Raw genomic sequence first — 17,455 nt, 5'->3', positions numbered from 1 at the left:
TGTTTATTTGTCAAATTTTCTTTGCACGAAAATTGTTCTTAACCTCATACTCACAAAATTAAGTTCAACAATATTTCTTATTAATTATTTGAATGTCTGTTTCAGATTGATAATACTTTTAATTACTTTCTTATCATTAATTTATCATTTTGAGTGAATTTGATATTAGCTAAATCCGTGTATAAATTTAGAGATTGAAAAATGATCTAATCGTAACAATAATTTTAACTTATAAGTAGAGAGCTTGCTTAATATTTTTTGGAGTCAGATATTTTTGCGAATAATAAAATGTCCGTGCGATCAAAAAATTACTTCCTACCATATTTTCATTGAATTACATATGCTGGAAACGAAATCAAAATCATACCTGAATTTGTTATATCCATTAATTTAACTCTAAAATTACTTTATTTCAGGCTTAAAACTATCTCAACACTCGGTGTCATCAAGTTTTTGCAGTCTAACATCACATTCCAGTGGGTTGAAACAAACTTGTTCGGATTTTGAGAGTGAACTCCCTGTACCTCCTAAAATGAAGAAAATCAACATTTTAACTCCAGAACTAGTATCAGCCCTAGATCGCACTCAAACTAGTGATAGGAATGCGATGTTCATTATTTCAGCAGTTCTCTTGAGTTTAGGGCTAGATATTGATAGATATAACGTAAGTTATTCTTCCATTCGTAATGCCCGCATTTCCAAGAGAGAAGAAATTGTTGATTCAATTAAAAAGGAAGAAATTATAGAATCTTGTATTGTTCACTGGGATGGGAAAATGCTCCCTACAGGACAAGGAGTATCAAAAGCCGAACGGCTTTCAATACTCGTTTCAGTGACAAATACTGAAAAATTATTGCAAGCTCCACTTCTTTCTGACGGCATGGGTATGAGTCAAGCTTCAGCAGTTTTTGAAACTTTGACGGAATGGAACCTTTGCGATAAAGTTAAAGCAATGTGTTTTGATACAACGACTACAAATACTGGTAAATTATTATATTGTTAAAATGAATTTTTGATTTTATGTTATTATTATCTATTTATTTTGATTAAAACATGAAATTTTTTAAGGTGAGAATAGCGGTGATTGTACTTTACTAGAAAAAAAACTTGGTCGTGATTTATTATATCTTGCTCGTCGTCATCATACGTCAGAGTTAATGCTACGGAATGTCGCAGAAGTCGCTTGGCCAGTCACAAGTGGCCCAAATGTACCTATTTTTAAACGGTTTAGAGATGATTGGAATAAAATAGATACTTCCGTTTACGAAATCGGTACAAACGATGTAAAAATTGCCGATATTTTGAACGACCAGAAAAAAGATATTCTTGATTTTATTGAGAATCAATTGAAGGTATGAATAATTTCGATTTTATATGAACAATTGAACACTTACCTTCAAACAGTTATAAGCTAGTGGTTAACACCGTTTTGCGTAGATTAAGAACATATACGAAATAATAACTTTCTAATTTTCTAACCCATTCAATTTACATATTATAGATCTATTTTTTCTCTGATATTTTGTAAATTTTATTTCGTTTTTAAAATTATTGAAAAATTTATTAACTAATGAGAGTATTCTGCATACATCTCTATTACTGCGCAAATAACATTGACTGCCGAAAATAATTATGTACCATTTTCTCACTTTCTTATTTCTTTTTCTGTTTTTCAATTAAAATCATCATCCAAGGGACGACTATAAAGAATTTTTAACGCTAAGCAGTATCTTTTTGGGTGGTAGTAACAGTCGATATGTAAAATTTAAAGCTCCTGTTGCTTGTCACCATGCAAGATGGCTCTCAAAAGCTCTTTATTGTTTGAAAATATATTTATTTCGCAAGCAGTTCAAAGTATCAGCAACGGTACTGGATATTCTGCGTAAAATATGTGTTTTTATTGTGTTATTTTACGTAAAAATTTGGTTCTGTGCTCCAAACGCGATAAAAGCACCAAATTCGGATATACAATTAATAAAAGATCTCATCGAGTATCGAAAAATCCATCCAGACATTGCCAATGCAGCACTTGAGAAACTATCTGGACATCTATGGTATTTGCACGAACAGCTAGCTTGCTTGGCTCTCTTCGATGACACGGTGTTACCGGAAGAAAAATTAAAAATTGTTGAAAAAATGAACAGCAACGAAATTTTCAAGAATCCAAATAAGCGTTATTCAGTGCCTTATAATCTAATTTCTTCTCTTGCCGATAAAAATATCAGTGGTTTTGTGACTCCAAATTCATCGTTCATTTTCCAACAGTTTAATCTTCCTTATGAATTTTTAAATACTGAACTACACACATGGGAAACGAATCCTGATTACCAAAAATGTCTTGGCACATTTAAAAAGTTAAAAGTTGTGAATGATATTGCTGAACGAGGGGTCGCTCTTACTCAAAAATTAATGAAGCTTTAACTTATAATGAAGATCGAAGGCAGAACATTTTTCAAACAGTACAACATCATCGTTCGCAGTATCCATTGTGTACAAAATCAACTTACTCGGAGAAAAAAATCTCCTAAACTGCTTTATTTGTATTTTTAGAAAATACATTTACTGTAATTCAATCTTTTGTTATTCATTACATCTTTATAATTTATTAAAACCACCATTAAATAAATTGTTCTTTTTTTAAGATGAAAATTGTACTCAGGCATACATATTTTTTTAACAGCCATTCATTTTCACGCAAAAAAGTTCAAAATTCAAAATATAAAATCAATAATTGGACAATTCAATTCAATAATTCATGAAAATTCCATACTTCCTCACCTTAAAAGCCCAATATCTCAATAAATATCGATGTTAGCAATTTTAGTCTAAGAGCCAGCTTAAATCTGACAACACATTCTTTACGGTATCTGAAATTTCGTCCAGTGAGACTTCTATACCCAGTAAACAAGCAATGGGTACTAGCTAAGCCCGGCCGCGGTAGGTTTGGGGTGCCTCAGGTGAGTCAGGTATGAAAATTAAGTAAATTTTTAAAGTATTTTACGGCGTCTGCCGTTTTAATATGTCATAATATACCTCTAGAAAAATTGAAAAATAAATATGGCTGCTGATTTTGAAGGTTGCAACATCCTGGCAGCCACTTTTCAAAATTCGGAAAAAAAAAAAATTTTTAAGTATTTTACGGCGTCAGCCATTTTAATATATTATTTATTGAACTATTTTAAGCCAATATTAAAAATGGCTGACATTTTTTCCGGTTGTAACTATCCGGTTTACAGCGAAACATTACCTGCAGTCTATGCTTAGAAAACATGTACAGTAAGAGTAGTAGTTTATGCTCTCTCTCTCTATCTCTTTAGTCAAACATTTTCTCCTTTTATGTTAGGGCTGAGTGGTGGGGATTTAGTTCCTTTTACGAACACAAAGGCACACCAGGCCCAACGGTTTACGGACAAATATATTTTAGTCACACTGTAAAAAATTTTGAGGGTAAATTTACCCGTGTGGGTGGTGCAACGCCTTGTTACCTAGTCTAGGTAGAGAAATATGCCTACCCATGGGTATGTAGTTTTATTTTTTTTTTGGGTCGATAAATTTACGTAGTATGTGGGGACATAAATCAAGATTATCCTCGTTGAAGGGTAAAAATAACTCCGAGGTGAACAGAGTGGATTTTACAACCCGTGTAGGTAAATTCAATCTGCGTGATAGGTGATTTGAACTACCCGCATCAACAAATTTATGGCATTAGAAATGAATTAGTGATAGCAAATGATACATTTATTTCAAACTTATGATATTTTTCTTCGGTAGTGTTTAGGTACAGATTTACATGCTTAACCTAGGACGTAAACTATATGAATGCTATATTTATTTGGTAGTTGTTGAGTATATACATTTATATGCTCAAAATACCCTATAATCTAAATACCCCACAAGCTCCGATAATTATCAAAATCCCGCATTAACGTTTTGAATTGTGGAGAAATCATTGGTGGATTTTTGAACAACACTCCTTTTGCTGACTTTCTTCTTTCCACCCTGCTACTACTCTTTGTAGTTTCATCTCCCTTGATGTCGTAGATAGCCCTATTCATAGAGGATATACAATTTTGAATCTGACAATCTTCTTGATGGGAATTTTCCTGTCGAATGACCGAATAAAAATGAAAATCTCTGACCTTTGGAAGAATTCAAGCAGGCCACCAACTTCTTGTGGGTAGGTGATTTTGAATACAAAGTAAGCCATGAAAGTCAGCATGAGAGCTTTGAATGGGGAGATCTTTTCAGGGCTGATACATCTCTTTTCGACGACGACATAGCACTTCGGGTTGTTCATCAGATCAGATCCTTGAAAAGAGAAAGTTTTCAATACTTCCAAGGAATATTTCCGATATCCCTTGCTATGAAATGTACTGTAGATATTATTTGAAGAGAAACAGCTGAAAGTACATAATTGTAGAAGGTGAAGCATAGTCGAAGTAAAATTACCAAGGACGGCTACTATAGGCTTTCCGCTATCAGGCAATTTCGATGAAGCCTGGATTTCATCAAAGCTAGTAGTTTCCTGTCCAACAAAGTACCATTGTGAAAATCAAAGTACCAATACCAATCTTTTTGAGAATTAACCCTACATTTTCATGTGCGCAGTATTTTATCAGAGAAAGTAAACAAAGACTTATGTCAATGAACATCATATTTTCTTGGCAGAAGATGCTCTAAAAGCGTAACAAAGTACTGTATATCGAAGATACAAGATACTCTTGCAGCAAAGCTCACAACTGCACACAAAATTTGCATAGGTATTACAGAAAAGAGTTGTTTTTATTACATACTTTATCAAAAACTGTTGGGAGCAGTTCTGTACGTACCTCGAAGAAAATAAAAATCTTGGTCATGTCTTGCTGCATCCTTTCACCAAGACACATAGTCATAGCAATTCGTTGCAAATTTGTAGTAGGCTGCTGCTTATCAAAGCGCTTCAGAATTTCGAGTATATTGTTTGTAGCAATACCCAATTTGCCCTTCCTTGTTTTGCTACTGTCTGCCCTCAAAAATTGCAACATTTTTGAAACGATTTCGTTCAAGTTATCTCCAACCTTCACCTGTTCAATCTCTGGGATAAGAGTAAAGAAATGTTGTTTCAAAACGGCGAACTGTAATCAAAGGACAAAAAAAATACTACTCTGAAATTTACAAACAAAAATTGGGTAAGAACCGTGAAAAGTGTAATAGTATTTCAAATTCTACATGATATGTACATAGTTTCAGTAATAAATAACATGCAAAGCAGATTCTTATTCTAGAACCCAATCAAAAGTTTGCCACACGTGACAGAATGCGTTTTTCCACCATACTCGGTTGGTCTAAAACACTTTCTCTGTTATGTTTGCTGATATTTATCTACAGAACATTAGCATTGATCATGTAAGCTACAACTTCAGTAGTATCTTGAAAAAACTTACATAGCCAATAAACGGCCAGAGTTTGATGATATCCTCCATGTTGAGACCTTGGGCGATGGAAGCACGTTGCGAGGGATATGTCTTAATCATGAATTGTATCACGAGTCGCATATCAATTTCCCCAGTTTCAGCCATTTGTTGCATCCGTTTTTGTTTTTCTTTCTGGCTATCCACAGTTTCATCCTCCGGCAGTTCATTGGGCAGGTCCATATCTTTATTGATACCGAAATTTTCTCGAACTGAAAATCTCTTTCGGCTTGCCTTCTTTTCTGCAGGATCATCTGGATCATCCTCCACAAGGCTTTTTCTTTTATTATCAAGCTTTTTCATGTACGATGCGTGTGCATGAATTTGCGTGGCCAAGGAGTCAACCCCTACTTCATCATGCTTCAAAAAATCTAAAGCTCCTTCATAGTTTTTAATCAAGCCCGCTGCGATCCTTATGCACGTGTGTTTTGTTACAGGCCTATAAAATAAGCCAATAATTAGCAATCAACGATTCGGAGGTTGAAAAGTTGAATCATAGGAGATACCTGGAGACGGTAAGAAAATGAGAATGCACGGTTTACATAATTTATAAAAATTTGAGCATACATATGGCAATTTACGGGTGGATTGACTGCAAGCATTAAAAAAGGGTCAAAGTCTTACCGCATATTATCATATACTTCGTCCCCCACTCTCCTAACAAATTTTAGTCGATCAGAATTGCTTAATCTCTGTGATCCTGTTAATTTTTCCATAAACTGTTTTGAGAAAAGCTTGTTTGCATCAATAACTCGGCACATAGATACATTCTGAGTGCCAGATTCACTCGAATCTGCATCCTCTAAAGACGAAATACTATAATATAAACCTTACCGTAAACATTGCGAGCAAGTGGAATCTCGCAATTTGTAAGACTTGTGATAAATTGGACCAAAAACTAACACAGGGCTCAGAATATTTCAATCATAGTCAACATATGTACCTTTTAACAGTTCAGCTTTCAGACGGCGACATTGAATGGGTTTTATTACCCCAGAAAAATCTTTCTCCATATTTGTGACGAATTTTAGGTCTGACAGAGTTTTAATACCTAAGGTGAAGAGTCTTTCTAAAAGCACTGTTTTGTCTTCTGCAGTTTGCAGGTATGGAGTGAGCTTCTCAAGTATCATCTTCATGCTTGCATCTACTTGCATGGTATTATCATTATTTCCACTGTGGTTACGATCATTAATCTCGGTCCTACTGGTTGATGCACTATTTGACTTCTCAGTCGTTGCGTGGCCTAGGTCATTACTAAATTTCTCAACTCCATTTTGCTCATTTATTGGTCGATCATCATTTGTGCTGTACTCATCGACATCGCTATCCAGATCACTGGTGGTATTGTCAATGTTATCGACGGCACTCATCTAAACATAAAGAGACGATGAAAATTTGTCGAAAATGATAACATGCTGCTCTCTTAGCGAATGGTTAAGCTCAATATTCTACAGTACTACATGAAGCGTAAAGTGAAATAATCTACTGCGACTACGTGAACCATGAATACAAATATTTGCGTATACCACGTATGTAAAAGTGCAAAAAGAGTACTGTATATATATAGAATACATTATAGGTATATCGTTGTTTAGGTAGCCCTTCCAGATGATGCAGTCTCAGATTTGCCGAGAAAAAATAAGTGTTTCAACACAATCACACGATTCGTTCCTCTTCGGTAGATTGAATAGGGGACGTAATCTGCGATCTCAGACAGAGATACAAGAATATAAGTACCAGTGTATTTCAGCTGATATAATTGAAGGTCTGGGTCTAGTAAGCCCTCATATTTCTTGCCTGCAAAAAAATATAGGTATACGTATGAAATCATATAAGACCATGCACACATAGATTCAAAGCACAAGGTATATACTCACCGACAGCGTATACAGCTTTCCCCCGTGTAAGAAATAGTATGATTTTACACAAATCAAGAACAGGGTGATCTTTAGTGTTGGCAACTAGAATCTTGCCCTTTTCGTATGCCGTGCCATGATAGGATAGCTTTTCACTGGCCGACATGGAGTTAGCGAACTCTTGGCCAAATGCATTCAAAACACACTGTAAAGCTCCATCCTCAAGAACGCATTGCCGAAAGGGCAAATCATCTTTTAACACTGGGTAATTATTGAACAGATTATTGATTGAGAGAGAACTTTGCAGCAGTTGATGTGACAAGGTAAGGGATTTTGTGATATTCTTGAAATTTTTCTGACTTCGTACAGCAGGTTTGAAAAATGTATGTTTTGATTCAAATCTGAGAGTAGAGAGTCTCATAAGTGGTCCGAAAATTGAGATGAGTTTGGGATAATGCTCCAAAAAATGATGTTTTGGTCGCAGTTTCATGCTTGGAAAATTGATCTTCCTCAGATGTAGATATTGTTGAATTTGATTATGAAGATCGGGCAGTATATTTGACGATATCTTAGGTGAAGTAATCATTTGCAAGATTTCTATGAGCAAAAGAACCATCCTCCACACAGGATCTTTCTTATTTGTAACTGCGTTACCGATCAGCATGGGCAAAAACCTGATAAGCACCCAGTTTTGCACTGCTTGTCCTCCTAATGTTTTACTTCTTTCACCAATCTTTGAAGGTCTATCACGACTCTCGTCTCCAACGAATGAAAAAGACGCAATTTTACGATTGAGTGATTCAATGGTGAATTTGTATTTTTTGGATAGATAGGTCACGGCTAATTTTGCGTCATGTGCACCCAAACCCTCCAATATATCATGTGGAAGACAAGGTGGTGTCGCTCCGACAACATGATAATGTATGAGTTTGTTGAATTGAGAGTCAGCAACGATACCTTTTACACCCTCTGGTCGATTCACAAGCCCTGCGACGCACATATTATAAGCTTCTTTTGTACGCATAGGTGCTACAAATGGCAGCTCCCGATCTTCTTCTTCGACATCATTTTCAATATTTCTTATACTTCTTTCTTCCACTTCTTCTTCTTCGCTCAAATCACAATCGACAGGGCGAGGCACTCTTTGAGTTTCATCATTTTCAGAACCTTCTTCCTCTGTAGAACTGGTATAACAACTGATTTCACTTTCACTACTGCTGGCCTCACTTTCAACATCAGATTGCGGATTATTAGAATTACCTGCACTCACTCGATTCATTCTTGAGAACCACTCATCACGACTTTCTTCACAATATCTGCAAAAATATTTTGCGGTACTAAAGTTTTCAACGAAGCCACTGACTGTGTGAGTGCCAAGATTATCACCCAACAGTACAAGGATATTGACTTTCAAATTTTGCCCTCGTATTTCAAGACCATGGTCTTCAAGTTTTTTCAATTCATCAATTAGAGGTTTCAGTACACGTGGCAAACCAAAGTAGGCCACATCAGTTTCTCTGCAGAGCAAAATCAGCTGCAGCGGGTCAACGGACGACCGACTCCAGGGATGCAGATTGGCCAATGTATAATAATAAGCGGTGAGTTTGTAAACACCTTTTCCAGATCCTAGTGGGTTCACTATTTCCATGTCATCTTGGTATATAATTAATTGAATACTGCTTGGATCGGAGGAAAACACTGGATGAGTCTGAAAAAGGGAGCCATCCTCGATATCCGTTAGCACATGTGATCGTGTCACTTCCTTATTCTTCCTTTCAGTGTACTGTTCATAAACTGATGTATCATCGAAGAAAGCTTTCAAGGTTTTTTCAATCGATACATAATGATATTTTCTCTGTACATTATTTTGATTCAGACCTAGATTATACGATATGGGATTCACAAACTCAAATAATTTCGTATACTGCTGACGCCTCATATATCGAGAGCGCATTGGACCATCAGCACTATGTAATCGAATCAAAGTATCTTCGGAAAAAATACTTTCTATCAGAGGCTTCAGTGGATCACAGTCAATTCCAAACGATGTAAGTTTTGAAAGTAACTTTGTACTTAATAATCCCAATGAATGTTTTAGCAGCAAATGGTAATCGTTGATGATATAATCAAGAGTTGAATCAGGAATATGGAACTTGGATGTCAAAGTAAGATAAATGTGCACAAATTTATTGAAAAGTATTTCTTCTGAGTTGAAATCAGCTTCAATACCGCCGCCATCATTTGGAACTTGAGTGTCCTGGGCTTCAATTCCCTGAGAGTAAAAACTAAGTGCACCACTGCAGGGTTCTTGATGCGTGTATTGAGATAGATCATTATCAGTAGTTGCAGTAGGATTTGCAGAAGTTTCAGGAAGAGTGGCTGATTTATGATATCTGAACCGATGTGATCGTAGAGTACTTTTGGAAGTGCATTTATAAGAACATGATGGATGGGGGCACTGAATGAGCAATTCGGAATCTGAAGGATCTTGAGAGGACAGTTGCTGATGCTCCGTTGCAGCTACAGGGTTGTTCGTTCGCTCTACGTTGAGTTGAGTTATAGGTCTAGTGTGGTTTATATTGATGTGTTGAATATAACGCTCCAAAGAGTGGAATTGTGCGTAACAGTCCATGGCACCACACATCATTAACGAATGAGCTGATACTTTATGGCACAGGTTGAAATGTGCTCCAAAATTCTGTGCCATTGACGTTTTGAAGGAGCATAGTTTACACGTTAAGTCCATCGTTGCACCATTCAGGTAACTGCGAAAGAAAAACTTCGCGTTAAATTATTATTCTCTGCTTCAGTATTCTCACAACCAGACCTAACCTTACTAAACACTATCATCAAATAAAGTCTTTTCACATGGCAGTGATTGAAACAATAAAAAATGGTGAAAATGGTAACGCTAGAACTGTATGACTGCATCTCCTGTTTGGGGTATAGTAAACTAAATAAGCTCCCTGTGTAAAAATGGTTTACATATGATTAAATGCAAAACATATACAGTTATATACACCTACATATAATATATAACTTTATATAGGTCTATACAATCGCATCATGTAATTGTATAGATCTATATAAAGTCATATATTATATGTAGTTGTGTACAATAATTATACATGATCCACATATAGTTATATATAGTTAAATAAAGTTGTATATAGTTGTATATGATGGTAGATGTTTTTATATATATACCAGGAGTAACACTGGATGCGGGCCGATCCGTTTACCAAAGATGGCGGCGGCGTGGCCGTAGACTGCCAGTGATTCCCAGTTTTCTGACCCGCACAGAGAGGATTTTCAACCATGTTTCATTCAAGCTACAGAAGAAACAGAGAAAGATGGCATTCTTCGTCGAAGAGTCGACGGAGAGTTCTTAGCCTCAAGTCTACGGAGACTAGATTCTTCGCCTCAAGTCTACAGAGAGGAAATTCTCTGACGACGCCTCAATTCTTTGTGAAAGAGTTGCCGGAGAATTTCCTCTTGGTAAACTTGAGGCGAAGAATCTAGTCTCCGTAGACTTGAGGCGTAGACAGAGAATTTCCTCTCCGTAGACTTGAGGCGTCGACAGAGAATTTCCTCTCCATAGACTTGACGTGGAGAATCTCATCTCTGTAGACTTGAGGCTAAGAACTCTCCGTCGACTCTTCCACAAAGAATTCCATCTTTCTCTGTTTCTTCTGTAGCTTGAATGAGGCATGGTTGAAACCCCTCTCTGTGCGGGTCTGAAAACTGGGAACTACTGGCAGTTTACGGCCACGCAGCCGCCATCTTTGGTGAACGGATCGGCCCTGATCCAGTGTTACTCACGGTAAAGTCATATATAAAGCATTTTTACCTGAATCCGTAAGTTTAAAAATATCTGGTCAACATAGAGATTATTTCTAAGCCGAAGGCATGGGCTGCTGAGGGCTATTTCAATATGGCGAAAGGTTTTTCCAAGTTCACTGGAGGCTAAAGAGCTCGTCAAACAATTTTTACCTGATACTATGAGCATGATTGAGTATTAAGATTCTATTTGGGATTTCATTAAGTGCTCTGATTTGCTATTTTACCATTCTCTTGCACTTTCATTATTTTGACTATCGCATAGCCTTCGATAATGTATTTTGGTTATCATACAGGTATTCTATACCTGTGAAATGTAATTTTTTAGCATGCTCACTCTTATTTCAATTATGTGATACCATAATAGCAGAATATAATGACAGACTCAATCCCAAAAAGGAGTATAAAGTATTGTCGCCCCTGCCAAATGTTCATTCATCTGCCGCTTCATAATACTATAACTTGAGGCTCGCTGGGAGTACCAAGGCCCATTATAATGTATATGGTATAACTGACTGCAAGTTGTAGCCTGGGAGATTACCTCATAAAAGTCCTGTTCAAATTGATGAGCCGGAGAGATGGTACGTGCTTGTGAGTCATTCAAGCAGAAGATGAGTTGTGGCTTAGCATAGTTAGCTTAAGTCTGATCGAAACAGAAGCTTTCAGAAAATCATGGATATCTAAATAGACCATTGGGATGAATGTCATATTATTAATTTTTTAGTTTGGAGCTTAGTACTTACTTGGCTTAAACGAAGGCGTGGTTTGAAAGATAAGAGTCAATGGTCAGCGCAGTAAGCTGGAACGGTTCAAAGGAAGTGCAACGTGCAAGATTACGAATCATTGTCGGCATAGCATGGCAACCTAGGGAATATTTAGAAACTCAGAGTCAAGCGTTTTAATGCAAACTATGAAAATCTGCCGAAACCTTTGGTTAGGGAGACAGACGAATAACGCATCTGCCTGGTCTATGTACTTACTAAGGTCCTTCAATAAATCATAGTAAAATGATTTCACTCAATCAGAGGGTGCGGTCCGATGAGACAATCGCAAAACTCATTTCGCCAGATGGATCCGTATTCTTGCCCACGAACCTTTGTCCATGAAATTATTTGGATTTGCAAAATTTAAAATACGTATAAATTTATACTACATATTATTATTTGTCTCTATCACTTCTTAGTTCATTTGAATCTACAATATAAATTATGGAGAAAATCATGTTGAAAAAAAAACAAGTAATTATTTGAAGAGATTAGTCCAGTTCTGATCTGAAGGTTATAAGATAATCGCAGTAATTTAATAAATCAATTGATGGGTTGGGTGAAATTATATACTGAAAAGTGACAACGAACAAGCGTAAAAGTTGATAAATATATTTACAAAAAAATGGCAACAAAACAATTTGACAATCAATAACAAAACACAGTCATCAATCAATGAGTAAATATTATACTTGATAGCTGTAACTTGGAAACAATACTCTGATCAGTATAAAAGAAAAAAAATTTGAAAAAAGAGAAGAACTCGACGATCAGGCTGAAGCAAGTACCTTCGAACCTAACCTTAAAAAGTTAGTTTGAGAACTACATACGTGAAATAGAAGCAAACTCCACCATCTACACCAAAACATGCGTTGCTACTCGTACCCCAAACCCCAAACGCAATGTCAATTGATATCACATACCTTTATTCTCTGATGAAAAATGCAAAAAATTCCACTTGATCCACTCCACCTACTTAACCGCACACACAACGCGGAAGCGTGTCTAAACGCTTCTTGCGTATCTCCCGTCTGCGATGGAAGCGCCATCTCAGACTACGCAAAACTCAGCATAACTTGGGTGGTCACAGAAAATTTTTCACATTCTCACTTGAAACTAAACTTGAATCTGAATTATTATGTTGCCAGAATACAACTGCTGTAAATTTCGTAACGAAAATCACATCCATTTAATTTATCTACCGAAAAGATCGTTCGCGAACGCCTAAGTTTTGCCGAATTTCAGTCGGTATGCGCGTCGCACACATTATTTTATCGGTGATGCAGATAGATAATTTTACCACTTTGGGTACGTTTAGCCAAAACGCATACCCAAATGCTGAATTTACAGTTCGGCACCAAAATTTATCTGTCTGTATGCGAAAATTACGTATAACTTGGGTAGTAAAAAATGTCTGTATGGGTAGACGATCGATTGTAAAAGACCAGTGGGGAGGTAAAACTGATTTACAGTTGAATGATGAAAAATTACCTACCCATGTGACGGTTAAATTAACCCTTATTTTTTACAGTGCAGTTGCATGTTGAAAGTATAGAGACATAATACTGTGAATAGTTTTTATTGCATTTATTGATTGTTAATTTATTTTCCACTACTTTTTCAATATGGCTGATAATTTAAAGTGTGTGATTTGTGCCTCGGAAAAAGACGAAAAAGTGCTTTTATTTTCTGAAGAAACTTTAAAAAGGTGTCAGCGTATTCTAGACTTACGAAAACATCATAACCTAAAATACAAAGATGTAATTTTACCTTCAGATCTTTATGACTGTGGATATCATCGCAGTTGTTATCGGATTTTCACAGCTTTAAAGACGAAGTTTTATGAAAAGAAAGATACAAAAATAAAAGATGTTGCGCCTTCAACATCTCAATCTAATACGTTATCAACGGAATCACTATCTGCTCAGCAGCCGTCAACGTCAACAGACAATTCTATGATTGCCGAAACTGTGACTCAAAATGTTGATTCATCTATAGATTCCTCTGTACTAGACGAAGTTGTAATAGAGGGTAATGATTCTCAACTGGATACATCGTTGGAAGCAGGCTTCGTTAAAGATTCTGATTTATTAAATTCACCAACGGATATTTTAACGGCAGAAAATGAAAGTCCAATCGTAAAAGGTTATATTTGTTTTTTTTGTGAGAAAAAAAATAAAAAATTTCATGGTAAAATAGAAAATTTGCGCAGTTGTAATAAACACCAGTTTGAAGAAAGTATTATGAAGAATCTTAAAATTAATTCAGACTATTACAATGAAATGTTGGATAAGCTGCAGAATATTACGAGTAATAAAATATATTACCATGAAAAGTGCCGAACAGACACCAGAAACAAAAAAAAATTATAAAAAAGTCCTGTTAAAACATCGTGGCATATTTCCCGTGAATATCACCAAACTGTTTTTCAGGAAATATGCACTTTGATCGAAGAAAATGTAATTAAAAAAGGACGTTGTTATTTTCTTTCATTTCTGCATAGGCAATATATCGATTATTTCAGCGAGTTAAGTAATGATATGGGACATACCTTAAGTTCAGTAATTTCATCACAATATTTAGAAGAACAAATTCGTGTTCAATTTGCTGGGAATATTCAAATACTACAATCAGGTCATAAAAAAGTAATTGCACCGAAAGACATCACTTCTATAGATGAATCTTTATTTGCTCATTTAAAAGAAAGAGACATTTTACAAGCAGCAGCCTCGATTTTACATAAAGAAATAATGAACATTGAAAAATCGAAACTCCCAGATAATTTAAATAGTCAAAAATTGATCCAAGGTGAATGTTCAGTCCCATCAAACTTATCAGATTTTGTGGCTTCAGTTATTGGAAGTTATTTTCGCAAACGACAACAAAGTGAGAGTTTCAAACGTCATGTCAATTCTGTGAGCCAAGACTTAATTTACATGACTCACAATGGAAATCTTAAAACTCCCAAACATATATGTTTAAGTATGACTTTGAAAAGTCTCACTAGCAGCCGTAAGGTAGTTGATATCATCAACCGCTACGGACATTGCATTAGCTACAATGCAATTGAAGAACTTGAGACTGAAGCAACATATACATCGACTTCTCGAGCTGGACTGTGTCCAGAAATCATCAATAGAACTGATAATTTGTCGGTGGATATTGTATATGATAATTTTGATAGATTTGTTGATACGAAAACCGGCAAAGATACTCTTCATGATACAGTAGGGATAATATATCAAAACATCGATCCTACCCTTGAAAATGTTGAAGAAATCGAAGATGTAGATGATTTGCGAGTAATCCATTCTAAAAGACGTCGAAGACGATCTTTTGAAGCAATTGATCCGGAATTACCGTTCTTTCCTAAAAAAAGTAAAATGAGCAGTGGTTTTCAACCTGAAGTTTCTGAAAGAGAAGAAAAAAATATTGTCATCCATGAAGATCTGTACAATCGTATCGATACTGTTTGGATGCTTAGCCATGCTGTACATTTACCAGATATCCCAATGTGGGCAGGTTTTAACAGTGCTGTAACAAAAGATGACAGTCCTCAGCAATTAATTTCTTATCTGACTCCAATTAATGCATCTCCAACAGCTCACCCAGTAGTTTTAGAAACAATGGAGCAATGTATGAAAATTTTAGAAGAAATCAACCAACCTTACATGCAAGTAACATACGACTTGGCTATAGCAAAAATTGCTTTTCAAATTGAAGCCACTCAGACAAGTCCAAAATTTTCCAAGTTATTTATACATTTGGGTTCTTTTCACATCATGCAATCTTATTTTAAAGTTATTGGGAAATTCATTGATGGTTGTGGACTGTCAACAATTATGGTTGAGAGTGAGTTGCTTGCGAGTGGGTCTGTAGCAAGTTTTTTAGATGGCAAACATTTTAACCGGTGTAAGAGGTTACATCCTATGATGGCCTTAGGATTGCAAATTCTTCATTTCCGATCTTTCTTGGAACAGGAAAAAATTGAAATAACTGATGATATATTTCAAGAATTGCAAAGATTAAAATCTTGCCAAACACCAATATTTTTTATTCACGACGAAAAACTCAAAGAATTGTGTGCAAATTATGCTAAATTTGAGGAACAAACTCTCCATGGTGATTTTGGTAAAACTGCTCAGTTTTATATGGTGTACGTAAAGCTTGTACATTATTATTCAACTCTTAGCAGAAGTATTCGTTTGGGAGATTTTGAGTTATTCAAAAATATTTTACCTAAAATTACAAACTTATTTTTTTTATTTAATCACCAAAATTATGCAAGATGGACGGTTACGTATCATTACAACCTTATGAAAGTTGCTTCAACTCATCCAGGGCTATAAGAAGATTTTAAAAAAGGGTTGTTTGGAATTAAATGTACGGGAAAACCATTTTCGAGGCAGCCGATTGACTTAACTCTAGAGCAAACGATCAATGCGGATGCTGCTAGGCGACTAACTGGAATCACTCATTTGACAGATTCCATCGCAGCTCGTCAACGTTGGGCTCGTAGTCATGATATTCGATCAACTATTATCATCCACGTTTTGGAAGAGATAGGCATTAATAAAAAACAAGATATTTCAGCAGAGTTACAGCCATCGAACATCAAAAAAAATTGCGAGCAACTGGAAAAGTTTGTAAAATCTTTTGATCAATACATCAATCCATTTAGTGCCCAGTTACCTCCGAATCAATTGTTTAACATATCATCTGGTAAAGCTGCTTCAACTCAAGTAGAAGACTTTCTTCTGAACGTTGAAAAGATTGGTGATGATCTTCGCAAAGCATTCATTTCTGAATGTTCATCAGATATTAACCGGTTTGATAAAGCAATCAAGAAAATACCAATTCACAATTTTTCAAGTCAGATAGAAAAAAAAACCGTGAAAGTTGGAGGAAAAAATCAAGAAATCAAAATACAGCGGGATTTATTTGGACGCATGTTAGGGCTATCAATGGACTATAAGATCGATGTCCTCAGAATTTTATCATATCTGATAACTCCTGTGCCTCTTTCTCTATGCCATTTGGACGGAGGAATTCACAAAACAGATAAGTCAGCGCTTGCTAAATCTCTTGAGGCAAAAATCGACCATGATCCACCAAGTCACGCTGATGTATATTTGATTGACGGTTTCTTTATTCTACATGCTATGAAAGAAGTACCCAGGACTTTTGGTAATATTTCAAAGAAATTTTTGCAAATGATTACTAAATTTTCAGCATCCAGAATAGATGTTATCTTTGATCAATATTGGTACCCTTCCATCAAAGACAACGAACGGAGTCTTCGACATGAAGCACCACTAATTGATTACTCGATTTATGGACCAGACCAAATCAGATCAAGTGACTTTACGAAAGAAATGCGAAATACCAAATTCAAGGAAGCTCTTATTGAATTTTTCACTATACATTGGGCAACGGATGATGTTGCGCCGTTTATTGGAAATAAATTGATCCATTTGAATTTCAAAAATTGTTATTCATATAGATCCAATGACGGCAAAGTCGAGTCAAGTATCGTTGAAGATTT

At 35.8% G+C, this 17,455-nt stretch overlaps 1 protein-coding gene and 1 long non-coding RNA gene across 4 annotated transcripts; both read right to left on the bottom strand.

The window, feature by feature from the left end:
• Positions 1-4,176: 4,176 nt before the first annotated feature.
• LOC124182831 lies at positions 4,177-6,231 on the bottom strand. Its single transcript, XM_046570580.1, has 4 exons — positions 6,075-6,231; positions 5,424-5,889; positions 4,830-5,114; positions 4,177-4,308 (listed from the first exon to the last, which is right to left on the bottom strand). The coding sequence occupies exons 1-4, from the start codon at positions 6,209-6,211 to the stop codon at positions 4,297-4,299; spliced, it is 900 nt and encodes a 299-aa protein (XP_046426536.1). The 5' UTR covers positions 6,212-6,231; the 3' UTR covers positions 4,177-4,296.
• A 5,132-nt stretch (positions 6,232-11,363) lies between these two features.
• LOC124182832 lies at positions 11,364-13,393 on the bottom strand. Of its 3 annotated transcripts, XR_006870869.1 has the most exons (5): positions 12,834-13,393; positions 12,127-12,240; positions 11,890-12,010; positions 11,688-11,826; positions 11,364-11,453 (listed from the first exon to the last, which is right to left on the bottom strand). It is a non-coding gene; the product is annotated as an uncharacterized LOC124182832 (long non-coding RNA). The 3 variants fall into 3 exon arrangements; XR_006870870.1 differs by having other exon boundaries at positions 11,364-11,805; positions 12,834-13,389; XR_006870868.1 differs by having other exon boundaries at positions 11,364-11,826; positions 12,834-13,387.
• Positions 13,394-17,455: the final 4,062 nt, after the last annotated feature.

The sequence above is a fragment of the Neodiprion fabricii genome, chromosome 5 (genome assembly GCF_021155785.1).
Source record: "Neodiprion fabricii isolate iyNeoFabr1 chromosome 5, iyNeoFabr1.1, whole genome shotgun sequence".
Taxonomy (NCBI): domain Eukaryota; kingdom Metazoa; phylum Arthropoda; class Insecta; order Hymenoptera; family Diprionidae; genus Neodiprion; species Neodiprion fabricii.
This window is presented reverse-complemented; position numbering and strand designations above follow the sequence as displayed.

Excerpts from the sequence above, each read along its gene's own strand:
- LOC124182831 (XM_046570580.1), bottom strand. The coding sequence starts at position 6,211 with ATGTGCCGAGTTATTGATGCAAACAAGCTTTTCTCAAAACAGTTTATG. Across the intron at positions 5,890-6,074 it reads GAAGTATATGATAATATGCG|GCCTGTAACAAAACACACGT; the intron begins GTAAGACTTTGA and ends CTTATTTTATAG. Across the intron at positions 5,115-5,423 it reads TCTGGCCGTTTATTGGCTAT|TTCGCCGTTTTGAAACAACA; the intron begins GTAAGTTTTTTC and ends CTTTGATTACAG.